The 21,060-nt window shown below is 39.9% G+C and overlaps 1 protein-coding gene across 4 annotated transcripts in view; it reads left to right on the top strand.

Moving 5' to 3' along the window:
* rps6ka1 (ribosomal protein S6 kinase a, polypeptide 1) overlaps positions 1-21,060 on the top strand; it is a 78,489-nt gene that overhangs the window by 50,823 nt on the left and 6,606 nt on the right. For 3 of the 4 annotated variants that reach the window (XM_049464086.1, XM_049464085.1, XM_049464087.1), the window contains 15 exons: positions 6,480-6,596; positions 7,769-7,850; positions 9,745-9,825; positions 10,005-10,084; positions 10,191-10,297; positions 13,094-13,131; positions 13,355-13,497; positions 14,402-14,472; positions 14,719-14,807; positions 14,927-14,991; positions 16,540-16,642; positions 17,075-17,205; positions 19,777-19,902; positions 20,440-20,529; positions 20,718-20,876. In XM_049464086.1, coding sequence (XP_049320043.1) covers positions 6,480-6,596; positions 7,769-7,850; positions 9,745-9,825; positions 10,005-10,084; positions 10,191-10,297; positions 13,094-13,131; positions 13,355-13,497; positions 14,402-14,472; positions 14,719-14,807; positions 14,927-14,991; positions 16,540-16,642; positions 17,075-17,205; positions 19,777-19,902; positions 20,440-20,529; positions 20,718-20,876 — 1,482 coding nt within the window. Of the gene's footprint in view, positions 1-2,455; positions 2,859-6,479; positions 6,597-7,768; positions 7,851-9,744; positions 9,826-10,004; positions 10,085-10,190; positions 10,298-13,093; positions 13,132-13,354; positions 13,498-14,401; positions 14,473-14,718; positions 14,808-14,926; positions 14,992-16,539; positions 16,643-17,074; positions 17,206-19,776; positions 19,903-20,439; positions 20,530-20,717; positions 20,877-21,060 lie in introns of those variants that run through there. The other variant, XM_049464084.1, reaches the window with a different exon arrangement.

Raw genomic sequence — 21,060 nt, 5'->3', positions numbered from 1 at the left:
GTCCAACACGTACTCTGCATTATTTATTGATAAGAAAGAGGGAGAAGTTGTGAGCGGACACTGTAACTGCATGGCAGGTTCGCAGTGTGAAAAATGAAAGCAGGCGTGTTTACTATGGAGGACCAAAAATGACAGAAGTATAAATAAATAAATGTTTAAATAAATAAATGAATAAATAAATAAATGTTGACATAAATAAATGCACATATAAATGAATAAATAAATATATAAATAAGAAATGTATTTATTAATTTATTTACCTATACAATTATTTGTGCATGTATTTATTTATTTATTCATATATTTTTTTATTTATTCATTTATATGTGCATTTACATATATATTTATTAATTTCAACATTAATTTATTTATTCATTTATGTATTTATATATTTATACATTTCTATGTGTGTTTATTTATACTTATGTCATTTTTGGTCCTCCATAGTTTACTTGTTTAAAGAACAATTTGACCTGATTTTCAATGTTTATGACTCTCAGATTAGGTGAAGTTTGCATTCATGTTAAATTATGTTAAAGTTACGTCCACTGTTTTGAACGCTCTTTACGGCTAAACGGAAGTGTCCTAGGAACAGCTACGTCACTTCCTACGCTCATGAATATTCCTCTGAAACGGTCTATAAGATGCACTCACGATTTTTGGGAAAATAAAAGGATTTTAAGTGTGTCTATACTTCTACATAGTGATACAACTCCTGCTTCCGGACTGCAATAACAAAAACTGGGTTTTTTTGTATATTTTTTGGGGGGAGCATTCTGTGAAAACCCTTTTAAGGGAACTGGTTGAATTGTAACACAGCCTCTAATTATTATACACAGAGAAATGGTGCCCTCTAGTGTACAGCACTGCTGTAGCATTAAGTCTCACTTTCTCTTGTTCACTCTACCCTAAACTTTTAATCTCTCTCTCTCTCTCTCTCTCTCTCTCTCTCTCTCTCTCTCTCTCTCTCTCTCTCTCTCTCTCTCTCTCACTTTCTCTCTCTCTTTCTCACCTTACTCTTTTTCTCTCTTTCTTTTACAATCACCCTCACTGTCTCTACCTCTGTCTTTACCCTCTTTATCACTTTACCCTTCTCCTCCATCTCTTTCTCACTTTCTCTACCATAACTCCTCAGTCTTTTTCTTTTTTCTACTTCAATCACCATCATCTCACTTTCTCTCTCTCTCACTCTCTCTCTCACTCTCTCTCTTCATTACTATGTGTAATTATTTGTTCTTTCTATCTTTATTCTCTTTCTTTTTTACATCTTACTCTTTTTCTTTTTTGTGATTAAGGATTTGTATGGGGAGCAGCAGACGGGCAGAAAGAGTGAATGCAAAATAAAAAGGAGCATGAGTGACAAATATCTATGGGCACAATCTTCACAGATAGAGATAAATAGGAGAAAGTGTCCGTATTCAAAGCATACTTTCCAAGAAAATCCAAAATATTCAGCACAAAAGTCTGTCATGTTTTAACAGGGCTTAGCATGGTGAAGTCGAGTTATGGTACATTCAAGTTTTGCTATATTCAGTAGATTAAACACCCAAAATGATTCCATGTAAAGGCCAGGTGTAATCCAGTTTTGTAGAATTGTCTCTTTAGCAGCAGTAAATCCAGAGAACAATAGCTTGCACTGTATCATCTTCAACTCCAAGTTGGAGTTATCATTCAGGAGACAAAAGCATGGATCCCAATTGTATTCTGTTTTAAGAATATCAGACAACACTGTGTTCACATATCTCCAAAATTGTATAATTACAGGACATACCCAGAACATACGAGAAGCAAAGGTGTTACATTTATGGCAGTAATAGTACATTTGAATTTTAACCTAAGGTGGTAATAGAAAGGGGGTTTGTAGAGGCTTGTGATAAATCCTAGCAACACATCCTCTTAAAGGTAAATGAGGTTGTATCTATTTCACCATTGGATGAGTTGCTATTTGAGAGCCCCTTGGGCCCATATATGCTTTGAGTGCTGATCTTATATGCAAATACACAAAATAGGTAGAAGATGGCAGATTAAATGTAACCTTAAATGACTGAAAAGAGTGAAAACCTCCATCGGTCAACGGTCAACCACAAACGTTAATACTCTCTTTTACAATCACCCTCACTCTCTCTACCTTTGTCTTTACCCTCTCTACCACTTTACCCTTCCCCTTCATCTCTATCTCACTTTCTCTACCATCACTAACTCTGGCCTATTTCTTTTTTCTCTGTCAATCACCATCATCTCTCTCTCTCTCTCTCTTTCTCTCTCTCTTTCTCTCTCTCTCTTTCTTTCTCTCTCTCTGTCTCTACATATCTAGCTTATTTTTTAGCATTTTCTCTTACTTTCTTTCTTTCTCCATCTCCTGTATGTTTCTTTCAGTTCAGTAAGTTTCTCTATCTCTCTCTCTCCCTCCCCTTCAACCTCTTCCTTCCTGTCTAACTACATTTCACATCCCTCGTTCAGGCTCTCACACTCGCTCTCGCGCTGCAGCAGTACGAGTTGTAGTGTGAGTTGTGTGAAGCTGGGCGAGCGGTAGTCAGTTAGTGTTGTGAGAGAGAGATGCCGAGGTCCGTCAGATTAACCATAGCAGGAGGCAGATAGAGGAGGTGACTGTGGGAACCCCGGACTGGTGGAGAGATGAAGAGATGGAGAGAGAGAAAGAGAGAGGGAAGTTTAAGCTGAGGCAGGTGCTCACACTCTACCTGTTTAAAAGACAACAGCGGAAAGCGCTGACTAACGGCGCTAACGACCCTAATGGCTCTAACTTCTGTCCACTGGTGGAGGCCAATAGCAGCACAGCTGCCACCGCATCATTAACTGCATCCAGCACCGCTTCAACATGCGAACAGAGGCAGTGGATGGTCAGTACACAACATGCACGCACACAGACACTATTACATAAGTCTACACTCTCTTAAGAGTTAGTGCTTCTTTAAGGGATGCCATAGAAGAACCAATTTGGTTCCATAAACAACCTGGTTTAATAAAGATTAAAAAGAAGAACCTTATGGTATAGATGGTAGAAATTAATTTTATGTGAGGCAACACCTGCTGTCCCATTACTTTTGGCATGTCAGCGTAGAAAAAAAAAACTCGCACCTTCCAAACATGGTAGAGGAAGTTTTGTACACTGTTACTGTAATAAAAAAAGATCAATGACTATATTTAAAAATATTGTCTTACACTGGTCTAATAGTTTAGTGGTGTCTTGCTGGTATTGGACTGGTTCTGATACCTGGTCTTAGATGGGTTCAGCCTGTAGTGTTGTGTGATTAGGACTGGGTCAGGGCAGCTGTTAGTTTCGATGTGAGAGGAGGAGCAGTACTGAGATGTGATGAGGATGTGATCTGTGGGTGTTTACGTCTTTTAAAAGGTGTCAAACACTCGACTCAAAGTGTAACTAAGTGGAGGTGGTTAATTTTAATGTGATATCAGCACAATTAGAAGGAAAACACACTTTGTTTGGCGTGACTTGGCTGCTCTCACTCTGTTTTCTCTATGGCTGCCTGTGTTTGTATATGGGTAGCGGTAAGTGGCAAGTAAAGGTTCAGTGCAGTCAAACTCATTAGCAATATTAACCAATAATGCAATAATATGAAAAAAATCAACAAAACATAACACAAAACAACGCAGGTGACCAAGTCGAGGTAATAGTGTTAAAAAAAAATCCTCAGAGCTGGAGGAACAAACCTTGGTAGGACTCACTTTTTTTTTTTGGTCAAACTAAACATAGCACAAAGTTTTGTGTTTTTTCCTGTAAAAACACTTTTTTTAAGTTTCTGGTGCCATTTCTGCCTGACTGGCACCTGATTGGCAGAACCTGTAAGAAATTGGCCCTGCGGCAGTGGTCAGAAGGTGTCTATGCGTTAGGAACAACTTCAAGCTGGTGCTCTGCAAAACCAAGCTGAGGCTTCATATGGAGTAAGCCCTGGAATAATTTATACAGTCATATGAAAAAGTTTGGGCACCCCTATTAATCTTAGTTCTAAATATTTGGGTGTTTGCAACAGCCATTTCAGTTTGATATATCTAATAACTGATGGACACAGTAATATTTCAGGATTGAAATGAGTTTTATTGTACTAACAGAAAATGTGCAATATGCATTAAACCAAAATTTGACCGGTGCAAAAGTATGGGCACCCTTATCATTTTATTGATTTGAATACTCCTAACTACTTTTTACTGACTTACTGAAGCACAAAATTGGTTTGGTAACCTCATTGAGCTTTGAACTTCATAGCCAGGTGTATCCAATCATGAGAAAAGGTATTTAAGGTGGCCAATTGCAAGTTGTTCTCCTATTTGAATCTCCTCTGAAGAGTGGCATCATGGGCTCATCAAAACAAAACATCAAATGATCTAAAAACAAAGATTGTTCAACATAGTTGTTCAGGGGAAGGATACAAAAAGTTGTCTCAGAGATTTGCAAAGGTAAACTAAACCTGCATACAGGAGTCTGCAAGATATCCCTTAAAAGTCTCACTCGAATGTGTGACGGTTTAAAGCTTTATCATATATATTCAAGATTCAAAATATGTGTGACTTCCTCATTTGCCTTATTTATCTGGAAAACTGTTGCACAGACAGTAGCGTAAGCTAGCCTGTTAGTAGTTAGCCTGGGGCAAAGGTGTTAGCAGCAAGCCTGTAAGGGGCTAGCATGTTAGCAGTTAGCCTATTAGCGGTTAGCCTGTCACTATTTATTTAGATAACTGTCCTGTTGTCCTGTTATTTTTTGTCTAAACGTTTATAAGTAAACAGCCTGAATGTTGTATTTAATAAATTTTCTGTTAAAAAAATAACCCAACATTTAATTATTTTGCAGCCATGTAAACATAGGACTTTAAGCAGTTCCTGCAAATTCCTGTCCCATATAATAGCATATACCACAGTAATGTTTTCACAAAAAAAAAGTGATATTGCCCAACCCTTATTGTGTTAAGATATTTAAATTGGTCTTGTTTGACTTGTTTGAAATGTACCAGTAAGGCTGGGGTTTTCAATACAGTGTGGTGCAAGATTTACAGTTAATTTGTCCAGTAAGTGCATCTGTAAAGCTGGGTATTCCAGTGGCTATTAAGGGCAACTGTAATGCTGGGTTTCCAAGTCAGTGGCCAATAAGGGTAAATGTAAGGCTGGCATTTGAAATAAAGTGGCCAGTAATCGTAGCTGTAGAGCCGGGGTTCTGATAGACAGCCTGTGCTGGTGATAGTAAAGTAGTGTGTATTTAAATCCCTCTGTACAGCGAGATTATTTTGAGTTATTTGACACTGTGGTTTAAATGGTGAAGTAGGCTCGTTTCCCGTAACTGTGCTGCGAGGTGGAGTTCCTCTGCTGGTTCCTGTGTGTGTGTGTGTGTGTGTGTGTGTGTGTCACCGCATCTGATCTCATTTATTATATGTTATTTGTTATATTATATTATATGTTTCTCAGAGCTCTAATGGGTGTATTAATAAAGACTATCCAGCGGAATTCTCTGCTGAATGATGCACATGCACTCAGAGGATTTTTGTAGCGAGGCAGAATTTAGCACAATAACTGGAAAGACAACTTATTACATTGTTAACACAACATGCCCTTCTACAAACCAATCAGTGTCAGCACACACAGGTGAAGATAACTGAACACAGCGCGCAGTTCTTCAGTTTGTTGCTGAACTGCAGTGTGAAATCAAAACTATCTGGACCTAATGTAAACGATGCATACAGACTGTGATTCGCATACTGGTCCACACGTTCAGGTGTAAAAAAAGCCCTAAATATGCACATGTTTATATTTTATACTCCCATTTCCCACCAAGCACCTGTGCTTCATTTCACCTAAAGGAACAGGTTAAACAATCTAATACCAGTTGACCAGACTTATTTGGTCCACAATGGGAGATGCTAGGCTAATATTGCTAACAAACACTGTCACTATTCTCTTCTTGCATGCTTTTGGTCTGGTCTTAAGAAGCGGGAGGTGCTTCTGGTGTCACACAGCTCCAAACCGCAGACTGCAGCTGATAATCTGACTGGTGATAATGGGGGTTTCCAGGCTGATATGCTGTTAATGTGAATAAGAACCTATGATGCTGGTTCCATGAATTAGATCATGGAAATTGTGATGTTAATCTGGACACAATGAAGCCATGAAGTGATGCAGTAGGGTTTTTTTTGTTTGTTTTTTTTGGGGGGAAACTAGAGATAAGGACTTTATTATATTTTACATTTTAAATTTGGGCTTTAAACTGTCCTTTCATTTTTATTTTGGAGTTTATTCTGTTTAAAATTCTGGCCTCTCTCTTACTGTTCTCTTAATTTTTATGTTTATCCCTATTATGTCCTTGACTTTTGATATTGTAATTTACTTTGTTCCTTATTGTTTTATTTTAAATCCTGTGTCTAGGTTTTATTAAATTTTTATTTGTTTCCAAAATAATGTTGAGTTATTAAAATAAAGCTTCCTTTATAAAACCTAACCAAAAATGTGTCCTTTTGCAGGATGATGATGTCATCAAAGAGATTAACATCACACATGTGGTTAAAGAGGGGGCGGAGAAAGCAGACCCATCCCAGTTCGAGTTGCTCAAGGTGTTGGGCCAGGGGTCTTTCGGCAAGGTATGAAAACACACACACACACACACACACACACACACACATTTCTATATTATACTAAACATTCTCTAAACAGTTTTAATTATAACCTCCTAATGCTTAATATGCAAAACCCATCCCCATGGCCATCCTCTTAAAATCTCGATGCAGTCATCAGCCATGGTGCACTGAGCACCATTATAAACTCAGTACATCACAAATTATGGGCAGGGTTTTCAGACTGGTCAATTTTTTTTTATTTGACTGTCAGGTCAGAAATTAGATTTCTGGACATGATGTGAATTTGTGTAGTTAAAATTATTTTCTGATTTCTGTTCTAATCATAAATCATTCCTAACCGTAATCTTTATCATGACCTTAAAATAAAACAATATGATGATGATTACCTAGGCCTGTCGCTATAATTACCCTATTGACTTATTGTATTATAAATAAACATTATTTCAATGGGTTTTACTCCATTCGATATTGCCCATTACATACACATGCCTGTACTTTAGCGGATATTGTTTTTAGCCACTGTAGCAGGCAACACACACACACACACACACATACAGACACATACACAAACAATATAGTTTTACTGATGCTGTAGTCTTTCATATCATTTAATCAGGCGATACCCTGATATCTGTAACTTCTGTTCAAATGCAAGTCAGACCAAACCTCAGTGCTTTAAGTGCACATCGTCTGACTCCACATGCCCTGTTCTCATTGAAAACATGTGGTCAGTCAGTCAGTTATTTACCCTACCATACTCAGTCATCCAGAGCTTCCGTGGACCCAAAGCCACCTACCTGATCTACACTCCAGCACTGTGTTTAAAAATAATAAATATTATACAAATAAAGTTTTTAAGCCTATCCAATTAATGTTAACGTAATTGATCTGCTTTGCCAACTTTATTTAAATAATGTTTTATTTTATGTATTTGTGTAAAATATTTACACATTTTTATTTATATATTTTCCTATTTTTTCTAAGAATAAACCTTTATTAATCCCTCAATGGGGAAATTTGCATTTATTGAAATAAATCCTGGGAGAATATATTGTCCATTATCATGACCGGCCTAATGATGATCAGCATTATTTTTAAACGTTGGACTTTACAGTGACCTCAGTGATATATTTTTGGCTGAGATTTTTATTTTGGGTTGAATTTTTTTTGCGCAGGTGTTTCTAGTGCGGAAGATTACACCTCCTGACAGTAATCAGCTCTACGCTATGAAGGTTCTCAGGAAAGCCACACTCAAAGGTAAAAACACAAACACACACACACACACAGACACACACACTTGTGTTTGTGTATATACAAAGGGTCACAGGTCACCCTTTTATTTCAGAAACCGGAAGGAAACGTTGTAATAGGTAAATTACATATCTGAATACCCCAGCAAGTAATGAGTGAGGGGGCCTGTCTTTTAGGCCTTGTCTGGAATAGGGCTGCATGACATTGAGAAAAATGTACTTTGCAAATATTCTTTTTCCAGGGATATATATAATGCTATATTAAACAATGCAGGGCTCATGACGTTACCAGCTCTGCCCCCACACGCATGTTGTCGCGTTCGGACAACCAGAGAAAAACAACGAAATAAATCTTCCTTTTAATTAGGCATTTAAATGGCTTTTTAAAAGATAAAAAAGAGTGTTTTTCTGGAATTAAAAGCATGAATTCAGCTATAACTGGAAATATCTGCAAAAAAACTGTGCTGAACTGAGGTGCACAGCTTTTTGCGTCTACAAGCACGTGGCCAGCCATGTGGATGGAGGCCATGCGGTCACCTCGCGTTTACTCCTGCCTCCCTCGTGCTTCCCCTCACGCTTCTCAGGCAGCAGCAGCCTGTCACTCACACAGACACAGAGACAGCGCTGTGTATCTACTTCTTGTGTCAAGAATCAAAACATTGAGACATGTGTAACGTGTTTAACGCATTTAATTGCTTTAAGTGAATTCGCACATCCTGCATTGTGACTATTGCACATGCGCACATCGTGATTACGATGCTTAAAAGATCTATCGTGCAGCCCTAGTCTGGAACCATATTTAGTTTCTGAAATAAAAGGCTGTCCTGCAACTCCTGACTGTCCTGTGAAGCGGTACATACATGCACATTTACAGTTTGAGTTCAACTTTAATTTTTGGATAAAAAACCTGCAGTTCTGATTGTTTTCAGATGCACTCCTGTGTTCTGGATGTGTTTAACACCTACAGGAGTGTGTGTTCAGTGTGTTATTAAACGACTACTGTATTTAAGACACACTTTCAGTCTTACATCCATCTTATACTCCCACATTCTCATTCTTTCCCACGCTTAAATACCCGCACACCCACACACACACACACACACACACACACACTCTTGACTGAGACCACCACACACCCTGTTTCTCTCTTGTTTTGGCTCAGTTTGTTTCTCTCTACTTCTGAAGCCTGTTTACTCATAGGGCACTGAGGCAGCGGTTACACAGCTGTGAGTGTGTGAGTGTGTGAATGTGTGTGTGGTTTGAGACTCTGCACAAGAGGCTGTTTGTGGTTTTAGCAACATCTTCACCACCTTCATCTTCTCTCCCTCTGTTCTTCATTTCTTTCTTTTGCTTTGTTTTGTTTTGATGTGTGTGTTTAATTCAGTGTAGTTCAGTTGGAGTTCACACTAAAGTGATTTAGGCTGATTGTTCAGATGTCTGGGAAAAATAAAAATGTAAAGATTAAACTAAGTTTAAGAATGAAGTGATTGACAGCCTTGGCTGGAAGAGACGGGCATGTGCAGGACCTGCACGCCACCCTTTCTCTCCACTACATGAGTTAGCAGAGCTGTAGCAGAACTTAAATTATCTTATTGTACTGTTGATATTTTACACTTACTGGACAAACTGTAAATTCATGGGGAAAAACATTCGGCTTCTGGTCTTTTAGGAGCAGTAGTCTCTCTTTTTGCTTCTATTTTTATTCAGTATATAGTGATGTAAACACAACATACTGCTAAGAAGTTCAGTTAAGTATAAATTTAATTTAATTATTAATTACAGATTTAGTATTTATAACTATTACATGACACTAAATATACATTAAAAGTAATTTTTAGGTTTTAATTCTAACGTTTTTTTTTTATCACGTTGGTTTTCTTTGCTTGATTTTGCTTTTCCAGTAAGAGATCGAGTTCGAACCAAGATGGAAAGAAACATCCTGGCAGACGTCAATCACCCTTTTGTGGTCAAACTTCATTATGGTCAGTAAGCAAATGCTCTTCTCTCTCTATGTATACAAATTGCTTTATTGCTTCATTGCATGGGAGTATGTAAATGTATAAAATATAAGTAATAACCGTATAAAATATAATGGTTTTAAAAATTATTATACATATATAACATTTATTGTTTACTTTATTGAATAATTGTGTGTGTTCAGCCTTTCAGACGGAGGGGAAGCTGTATTTAATTCTGGACTTCCTGCGTGGTGGAGATCTGTTCACTAGATTATCAAAAGAGGTACAGCAGCACCTTCAGCTTACACTAACAGAGCCGAAAATTACAACACTGCATCGCTCTCTACTGCACTTACTGTACTATATATATATGTGTGTGTGTGTGTTAGGTGATGTTTACAGAAGAGGATGTGAAGTTCTATCTGGCGGAGTTAGCTCTGGGTTTGGATCACCTGCACAGCCTGGGCATCATCTACAGAGACCTCAAACCTGAGAAGTACTGAACTCACTCTCCTCATTCACTCACTCCCTCACTCCCTTACTCCCTTACTCCCTTACTCACTCCCTCACTCAATCCCTCACTCACTCTTTCACTCACTCACTCACTCACTCCCTCATTCACTCACTCCCTCACTCCCTCACTCCCTTACTCCCTTACTCACTCCCTCACTCACTCACTCTTTCACTCACTCATTCACTCACTCCCTTACTCCCTTACTCACTCCCTCCCTCACTCACTCTTTCACTCATTCACTCACTCACTCACTCACTCCCTCATTCACTCACTCCCTCACTCACTCCCTCACTCCCTTACTCCCTTACTCACTCACTCACTCCCTCACTCACTCTTTCACTCACTCACTCATTCACTCACTCACTCACTCCCTTACTCACTCCCTCACTCACTCACTCATTCACTCACTCTCTCACTCACTCCCTCACTCCCTTACTCACTCCCTCACTCCCTTACTCCCTTACTCACTCCCTCACTCACTCTTTCACTCACTCACTCATTCACTCACTCCCTTACTCCCTTACTCACTCCCTCACTCACTCCCTCACTCACTCTTTCACTCACTCATTCACTCACTCCCTCACTCACTCCCTCACTCCCTTACTCACTCCCTCACTCACTAACTCCCTCACTCACTCACTAACTCCCTCACTCACTCCCTTACTCACTCACTCACTCACTCACTCCCTCACTACTCACTGACTTACTCCCTCACTCACTCCCTCACTCACTAATTCACTCCCTTACTCACTCCCTTACTCACTCCCTCACTCACTCCCTCACTCACTCCCTCACTCACTAATTCACTCCCTTACTCACTCACTTACTCACTCCCTTACTCACTCACTCACTCAATCCCTCAGTAACTCACTCACTCCCTCACTCCCTCACTCACCCACTCCCTCATTCCCTCACTCACTCCCTCATTCCCTCACTCACTCCCTCACTCACTCACTCACTCCCTCATTCCCTCACTCACTCCCTCACTCACCCACTCCCTCATTCCCTCACTCACTCCCTCATTCCCTCACTCACTCCCTCACTCACTCACTCCCTCATTCCCTCATTCCCTCACTCACTCCCTCACTCCCTTACTCACTCACTCAATCCCTCACTCACTCACTCATTCACTCACTCACTCACTCAATCCTTCACTCACTCCCTCACTCACTCCCTCACTCACTCCCTTACTCACTCACTCAATCCCTCACTCATTCACTCACTCAATCCCTCCCTCCCTCACTCCCTCACTCATTCACTCCCTCACTCCCTCACTCACTCCCTCACTCACTCACTCCCTCACTCACCCACTCCCTCATTCCCTCACTCACTCCCTCATTCCCTCACTCACTCCCTCATTCACTCACTCCCTCATTCCCTCACTCACTCACTCACTCACTCACTCACTCCCTCACTCCCTTACTCACTCCCTCAATCACTCACTCACTCACTCATTCACTCACTCACTCACTCAATCCCTCACTCACTCCCTCACTCACTCCCTCACTCACTCACTCACTCACTCCCTCTTTCACTCACTCACTCCCTCACTCACTCACTCCCTCACTCACTCACTCACTCCCTCTTTCACTCACTCCCTCACTCACTCACTCACTCACTCACTCACTCCTTCTTTCACTCACTCACTCACTCATTCACTCACTCCCTCACTCACTCACTCATTCACTCACTCCCTCACTCATTCACTCACTCCCTCACTCCCTCACTCACTCACTCCCTCTTTCACTCACTCATTCACTCACTCCCTCACTCACTCACTCACTCCCTCACTCCATCACTCCTTCACTCATTGATTCACTCACTCACTCTTTTACCTACAGAAGTGTCAAGTAATGAATTACAAATAATTGTTGTTACTTGAAATGTTGGTTATTTATACTTTACTGGAGTGATTATTTATTTTAAATAAAATTTTAAAATTTACTCCTGTCTCAGACCCTATCCAGATACATCTCTCCATCCAGTAATCTCTCATTAAACTACAAATTCACTCACTCCCTTACTCCCTTACTCACTCCCTCCCTCACTCACTCTTTCACTCACTCACTCACTCATTCACTCACTCACTCACTCCCTCATTCACTCACTCCCTCACTCACTCCCTCACTCCCTTACTCACTCACTCACTCCCTCACTCACTCTTTCACTCACTCACTCATTCACTCCCTTACTCACTCCCTCACTCACTCACTCATTCACTCACTCTTTCACTCACTCACTCATTCACTCACTCCCTTACTCCCTTACTCACTCCCTCACTCACTCCCTCACTCACTCTTTCACTCACTCACTCATTCACTCACTCCCTCACTCACTCCCTCACTCACTCTTTCACTCACTCACTCATTCACTCCCTCACTCACTCACTCACTCCCTCACTCCATCACTCCTTCACTCATTGATTCACTCACTCACTCTTTTACCTACAGAAGTGTCAAGTAATGAATTACAAATAATTGTTGTTACTTGAAATGTTGGTTATTTATACTTTACTGGAGTGATTATTTATTTTAAATAAAATTTTAAAATTTACTCCTGTCTCAGACCCTATCCAGATACATCTCTCCATCCAGTAATCTCTCATTAAACTACAAATTGTTGTTTAACTCGTTTATTTGGTCAATTCACTGTATTTATCACTTATTATGAATTCAACTCACATATTTATTTACTCATTTAATGAGACTCAGTTACTCTAAGACAGACAGTGTAAATGTCCAACAGATTTAGTAACTCTAACTTACTGCTCTGTTTCAGCATCCTACTGGATGAAGAAGGACACATCAAACTCACAGGTAACACAAAGACACACACACACACACACACATACAACCTTGATAATTATAAAGGTGTTTACCAAGGGTAAAATAGGTGTACAACAGACAGGCCAAATATACATTATTTGTATGTAATGCAATGTATACTACGTATTAGTGTGATGTACACTGGATGTCCAAATGTTTATGAACACCCTGTCTAACTCCTTCTGTGTGTGTGTGTGTGTGTGTGTGTGTTTAGATTTTGGCCTGTGTAAGGAGGCTATAGACCTTGAGAAGAAGGCGTATTCATTCTGTGGGACGGTGGAGTACATGGCCCCGGAGGTGGTGAACAGGCAGGGTCACATCCACAGCGCTGACTGGTGGTCATTTGGGGTACTGATGGTATGAAGACCATTCAATTACACTCCTTTAAAATCTAATCAAAACATTTTGGTGGTGCAGCTCCATGTGTGTGAGTGTGTGTGTGAGTGTGTGTGTGTAGATGTGTGTGTGTGTGTGTGTAGATGTGTGTGTGCGTGTGTAGATGTGTGTGTAGATGTGTGTGTGTGTGTGTGTGTGTGTGTGTGGAAGAAGGGCGAGTGTGAGAACAAATAACTTCCTTTAAACAATCTCTAAAGCACTCTTAACAAGAAAGGAACCGAACTTCCTGTGAACTGGTTTAAAGATGATGATAAGTGATACACCCATCAGCTAAAACAGTATGACCACTTGCCCAGTACGCTGTTATTCCTTTATATCCCACCAGAACAGCTCTCTATTGAGAAAAGCAGGGGAGGACTGAATGTCCCTTGCTTACAGGACTTTATAATTCTTTTGTTGGTTTAGCCCAATGTAGAGGGATTGGATAATATAACTGAAACACCTGTCATTTTAGTGTGGGAGGTTTCATGGCTAAATTGGAGCAGCCTGGTGGCCAAACTTCATTAATTGCACATTGCACCATTAAGAGCAGAGTGTGAATGGATCAAAATTGAGACATCACAGATTCAGGCAGGACCAGTGGCAACTTGTTTCATCATTTTCTGATTATAAATTAGAAAGTTGATAGATGAAAATAATCCTTGGATGAAGGTTGTATTGAAATCACAGGATTAGGCAGTTAAAGTATATAATAAACAGCTCCTTTTATACACCTCTGAAGATGATATCTGTGGTTGTTTACCCATCGAGTGGTTTAGGGCTCCACTCTGCCCTTTCCCCACATCCACATCATCTACACATCAGCTCATATTCATGTGGGTGTGGTCATAATGTTTTGACTCATCTGTGTGTGTGTGTGTTTCAGTTTGAGATGCTAACAGGCTCTCTGCCGTTCCAAGGGAAGGACCGAAAGGAGACAATGAACCTCATTCTGAAGTAAGCTCCCTGTTCTACACTGTTCTACAAACACAGAGCTGAATCTAGAACCTAGAACTGCTACACTCACATTACTTGCTTTATCAAACCTCACCCCTATCAAGCTCCACCCACCTCCACTTAAATTTGACACCTTTTCTCTTTTCTGTATTTGATCTTAACAATGGTTTTTATTAACATTATTATTATTTAACCTCTCTCTCCCTCTCTCTCTCCCTCTCTCCCTCTCCCTCTCTCTCTCGGTAGAGCGAGGTTGGGAATGCCTCAGTTTCTGAGTGCTGAAGCTCAGAGCCTTCTGAGAGCACTGTTCAAGAGGAACCCCACAAACAGACTTGGTAACAGACACACCCATGCTCACACACACAACACACACACACATGCACGCACACACACACTCTAAAATAAATATTACATATATTCACTATGAGTGTTTTTTGCTTGTGTGTGTGTGTAGGCTCTGGTGCTGATGGGGCTGAGGAGATCAAACGCCATGCCTTCTTCTTTACCATCGACTGGAATGTGAGATTAAGATAATTCATTAATTAACAAAAACAGAAAAGTTATACAGAGTAAACTTAGGAACTGCAACTAATGACTACAATATTTTTCACACCGTAAGGCGCACTGGATCATAATTCAATGAACGCCTATTTTCTGGTCTATTTTCCTACATAAGACGCACTGGATTATAAGGCACATTTTGTGACACTAGTAAGGAACAGGTTTGTCGCTATGTTTTCCTTCTAATACAGCAGATCTCACTCAGAGTGGCAAAACCTGTAAAGCCAAGCTAAACTAAGTAAACAAAACTGTACTTCTTAAAAATGTCTTTTAAAGTCAAATGAGCACTGGATATTAATCTACACAGATTTCTCTCTGGAAAACTGTTTATTTGGGTGGGTAGAGCACTTCCATTTATTTTACAGTAAGCTTAGATTTCCAGATTTCTACTAAGGCTTGGTGCAGCAGCAGTATTAGCATTAGGAGTTAACCATAGCCGTTAGTGGCTAATGCCGGCCAACAGCGCTACTCTGAGAAACTGAGTGTTCCGGTAAACAGGGCAGTATTAGCTACTGGTTAGTCCTACGTAGCTTGTTTTAACACGGTAAACACGCAGACCAATACATCTAATACTGCTGGAGAACTAAACTAGAACTCTTGTATAACGCTGTACTTCAGCGGACCGGCTTTACCCCTCCTTACAACCTGATGGATAAAATTCCTACATAAGGCGCACTGAGTCTTATAGTGTGAAAAATGTTGTAGTTTAAGGCTCTAGACAGATTTAGCAGGACAATTTGATGGTTGACGTACCTATATAAAATTACAAAACATATTAAAGGAAACATTCACACATGCAGGATGATATTTTCATTAAATTCTACTTAAATGTCTTCCAGTGAGATAAATAAATATTAAGACAATAATAAAATATTGACATTAAAGACATTTTTTATGTAGTACTCTAGGTAATTTACCATCACCACTAGTGTATTAGAGACAAATTGGACACTGAAACGTATATATTTAAAGATCAGCTACAGAGCAAGACCCGTTGTCGCTTGCCACTGTGTGGCAATCTGGCAACCCATGTGAGTCTGGGATCTGGGGAGGCAGAAGTGGATCAGAATTCGCTATTCAGTACTGATTGTTCCTTTAAGCCTATCTCACGACCCACCAATTTAGCACCCCATAATCAACATCCCCATTCACAGAAAAGATTTGGAGGGCACATCCCACACAGAGTAATTTGATGTAAGGCACAGTACAAATAAGAACATGCTGGCTAAGGCTCTGCTGGCAAGACATGCCACTGCTTAAACTCAGCATGTTTCCTTCTGATGATACATCCTCATCATGTAATGGGGAACTACAATATAATCCTTAATGGGTCTTTAACCACAGTGAAAAAGTATATGTCCAAACAGCCTTAATACAGGGTGTTAGGAACGTATCTTTACTCTGATAAACACAGTGGAGGATGATCTGTGTTAAATGGTTACTGGGTGTAAATCTGATGTAATTACTGTGCTGTAGGAAACAATAGTTTGTGTGTGTGTTTTTCAGAAACTGTTCCGTAGGGAGATTAAGCCTCCCTTTAGGCCGGCCGTGGCTCGACCTGATGACACGTTCTACTTCGATTCAGAGTTCACCTCACGAACCCCTAAAGGTGAGGCAGATGTGAGGTATTGGCAGTGTGTTATTAAAGAGCATACCTTACTTTTTGTGATTTATCCCATTGATCTTCTACAACAGTAATGATTCATATTTTATTTTATTTTTATTCCATAAAATGAAACTGGTTTAGGCTGTTTAGTTACTGTCTTTGACACTGAGCTATGTAAATGAGCTCAGTTTTGATTGGCTGTGTTATTCTAAAAACAACCCCCGTAACTTTAGCAGGCTAAACTGGTCTAAAGAAGTTAACACATTTTTTGGACAAAAGTTTTGGGACACCTGCTCTGTCTCTACAGTGTAGGAATGGCTTTTTATTTTGGAGCTAAGCATTTATGTGAGAATATGATTGCATTCATTTTGTCAGATGATCATGTGTTTTTATGATTCTTTTGATAGTGATATTCTTTTTTTTCCCTTTATACAGACTCTCCTGGTGTTCCCCCGAGTGCAGACGCTCATAAGCTGTTCCGTGGTTTCAGTTTCGTTGCCACAGCAATGCTGGATGATGTGGGAGGGGAGGAGACTGTTCAGCAGCCCCCTCACCCTGTGGTACAGGTCAGTGGTCAGTTGGTCGGGTCTAGATGTTTATTTGAAGACAAACAAGCCCTGTACAGCATAGAGCATGCAGTTACAGACTGTGGCCACTGTGTGGAGCTGATAGTGTAGAAAACGTTTAGCCAATAAAAGCAAATTACACACAGACTCATTTAGTGAGTGCTGGAGTAAAACACTGAGAGCTTAATGGATGGTGAGAGTGTCCTGCTGTGACTCTACTAAGTCCATTCACATGTGTGTCTGTGTGTGTGCGTGTTTGGACTCCCCCATTAATCAGACAGTATAAAATAAATCAGAGTGTTTTTAAAACTATGAATTGACAGTGACAGTGGTATAAAAAAGTTTGTGCACCATAATTTTGTTGATTTTCTCTTATAAATCATTGGTTGCTCAGATCTGCAATTTCCGTTAAATATATCATAACAGATGAACACATAGATATTTGAGTGAAAAAGAAAAAAGTTTATAGAATTTACAGAAAGTGTGCAATAATTAGAAACAAACTAAATTACTAACAAAATTAGGCAGAATTAAATTAACAGAAAAAATACATCAATATTCAGTAAATCAGTAAAAAAATCAGTAAAAATAGCAGCCTTTAAACGCTTCCTGTAGATTCCGGTGAGAGTCTGACTTCTGGTTAAAGGTATTTTGGCCATTTTTCTCACAAAATATCTCCAGTTGGAGATGGAGAGCCCGCTTTAAATCAGACCACACAAAGAGGTAAAAAACTTGCAATTCGCACCTTAACTGTTTCTCCTAATTGGATTTACCTGTGTATGTAGGTCAAGGGTCAATGAGCTTACCAAACAAATGTTGTGTTCAAATATTTAGTGCTCAATATATTCAAATCAATAAAACGACAAGGGTGCCCAAGTTTATGCACCTGTCTAATTTAGTTTAAATAATTATTGCACACGTTCTGTGAATCCTTCATTTTACTTTTTAAATAAATACTTGTTAATGATTCGAATAACCAATGATTTATAATGGAAAATGATCAGGGGTGTATGATTGTTAGGGTAAACTGTAGTCTAGAGTTAGTACCCTCATGTTTAGGGTTAAGGTTAGGTTATGGATTAAAATAATTGTTGTTTAGATTAAGGTTGGGTTCAGTATGTAAATGGTTAGGGTTTAGAATAAAGCTACATGTGAGTGTTAGTGAAGGTAAGGATCGCTGTAGGTTTAGTATGGTTATGATTGCGGATATGTTAGGGTAGGCTACAATAATATAAAAACATTGGCAGGCCTCACTAGTATAGTAAAGAGTGTGTGTGTCTGTGTCTGTGTGTCTGTGTGTGTGTGTCTGTGTGTCTGTGTGTGTGTGTCTGTGTGTGTGTGTGTGTGTGTGTGTGTGTGTGTGTGTGTGTGTGTGTGTGTGTGTGTGTGTCTGTGTGTCTGTGTGTGTGTCTGTGTGTGTGTCTGTGTCTGTGTGTCTGTGTGTGTGTGTCTGTGTGTCTGTGTCTCTGTGTGTGTCTGTGTGTGTGTGTCTGTGTGTGTGTGTCTGTGTGTGTGTGTCTGTGTGTGTGTGTCTGTGTGTGTGTGTGTGTCTGTGTGTGTGTGTGTGTGTGTGTGTGTGTCTGTGTGTGTCTGTGTGTCTGTCTGTGTCTGTGTGTGTGTGTGTCTGTGTGTCTGTGTGTGTGTCTGTGTGTGTGTCTGTGTCTGTGTGTGTGTCTGTGTGTGTGTGTGTGTCTGTGTGTGTGTGTCTGTGTGTGTGTGTGTGTGTGTGTGTGTGTGTGTGTCTGTGTCTGTGTGTGTGTCTGTGTGTGTGTGTCTGTGTGTGTGTGTCTGTGTGTGTGTGTCTGTGTGTGTGTGTCTGTGTGTGTGTGTGTGTCTGTGTGTGTGTGTGTGTGTCTGTGTGTGTCTGTGTGTCTGTCTGTGTCTGTGTGTGTGTGTGTCTGTGTGTCTGTGTGTGTGTCTGTGTGTGTGTCTGTGTCTGTGTGTGTGTCTGTGTGTGTGTGTGTGTGTCTGTGTGTGTGTGTCTGTGTGTGTGTGTCTGTGTGTGTGTGTCTGTGTGTGTGTGTGTGTGTGTGTGTGTGTGTCTGTGTCTGTGTGTGTGTCTGTGTCTGTGTGTGTGTCTGTGTCTGTGTCTGTGTCTCTGTGTGTGTCTGTGTCTGTGTGTCTGTGTGTGTGTGTGTCTCTGTGTGTGTCTGTGTGTGTCTGTGTCTGTGTGTCTGTGTCTGTGTGTCTGTGTCTGTGTGTCTGTGTCTGTGTGTCTGTGTGTCCGTGTCCGTGTCTGTGTGTGTGTCTGTGTGTGTGTCTGTGTGTGTGTTTTAGCTAAATGAGTATAATCTGGTATAAAGTGCTGCTCTCTGCTCTGCTAATACCACATTAGTAATATTATCATTCCTTTTTATCCGGATTCCTCTGTACTGAGAACATCTCTCACGTGTGTCTGTGACTTTGTGTAAGTGTGTAAGTGTGTGTGTGCATGTGTCTGGGTACACTAATTGCAGCTAGTATATGAATTATTAAAATTTCTCACTATGTGTGTCTATATTGTGAATTATTAAACCTGTGTGTGTGTGTGTTTGTGTGTGTGTGTGTGTGTGTGTGTGTGTGTGAGAGCAGCAGCTACATGGTAAGAACATCGTGTTTAGCGACGGCTACGTGCTGAAGGAGGATATCGGCATGGGCTCGTTCTCTGTGTGTAAACGTTGTGTCCACAAAGCCACCAACACGGAATATGCAGTGAAGGTACACACACACACACACACACACACACACACACACACATACAAAGTTTATTAAGTTCATATATGTAATCTGTATTTGTCAGTAGAAGGGTTATTCATTGTTAACAGATGACTAATAAATATCCTGTTATAATATTATTAATAAGACAAATACAATATTTATTTCTATAGTTGAGAATCAACAAATACAACTTTATTGGTTATTCTTATGCTTTTTGAACACTTGTAGATATTAATTTAATTGCCTTCTGTTAATGATTATTTAAACAACATTATTAGTGGATAACCGAGTAGCTTTGTTTTGTTAATAATGCCATTATTAATAGTTTACTCATGGTAAATTTGATTTGTTTCATTATTACAGTTAACAAACAAATAAATAAATACTGTTATAAATGATTAATTAACGATTAATAATAATATATTGACACCTAATAGAGATATTGATTATTGGTCTTTATTATTGTTGGTCTTAACTATTGATTCACTGACTGATTATTGATAGATAATTTATGGATATGATATTTTGTGTGAGCAGGTTATTGATAAGACGAGCACAGATCCTTCTGAGGAGATTGAGATTCTGCTGCGATATGGACAACATCCCAACATCATCACACTGAAAGACGTGCGTACAAAACTAACATCAAAGACATTAACAAACAACTCTCACATACATATAGACCCTCCCCTATTCCCCACCACTACCTCAACCATCACCCCCAGAATGTCTGACACTGACACCTCCACATATTCACCTCTTAACTTCTTGTTACTTCACATTTTCACTGTGTGTGTGTGTGTGTGTGTGTGCAGGTGTATGATAACGGTAAGCAGGTGTATCTGGTGACGGAGCTGATGCGGGGTGGAGAGCTGTTGGACCGAATCCTGAAACAGAAGTTCTTCTCTGAGCGAGAGGCCAGCGCTGTCCTGCACACCATCACCAAAACTGTGGAGTACCTGCACTCTCAGGGGGTAAAACTAGTGCTGTTGTATACTTGTGTAGTTTGTAGCTGTATTTGTGGGCTGTGTACAATCTGTAGTTTTTGTAATATTCATCTATGTGTAAGTCGTCTGCGGCAGCCGGTGTGTTGCAGAAGGGGTACCCACTATATTAACTGCACGCCAATGATGTATAATATATGTATAAATTCACTAT

This window comes from Astyanax mexicanus, chromosome 14, assembly GCF_023375975.1.
Source record: "Astyanax mexicanus isolate ESR-SI-001 chromosome 14, AstMex3_surface, whole genome shotgun sequence".
In the NCBI taxonomy this organism is placed as follows: domain Eukaryota; kingdom Metazoa; phylum Chordata; class Actinopteri; order Characiformes; family Acestrorhamphidae; genus Astyanax; species Astyanax mexicanus.
The sequence above is the reverse complement of the archived record's forward strand: the minus strand, read 5'-3'. Positions and strand labels throughout refer to the sequence as shown.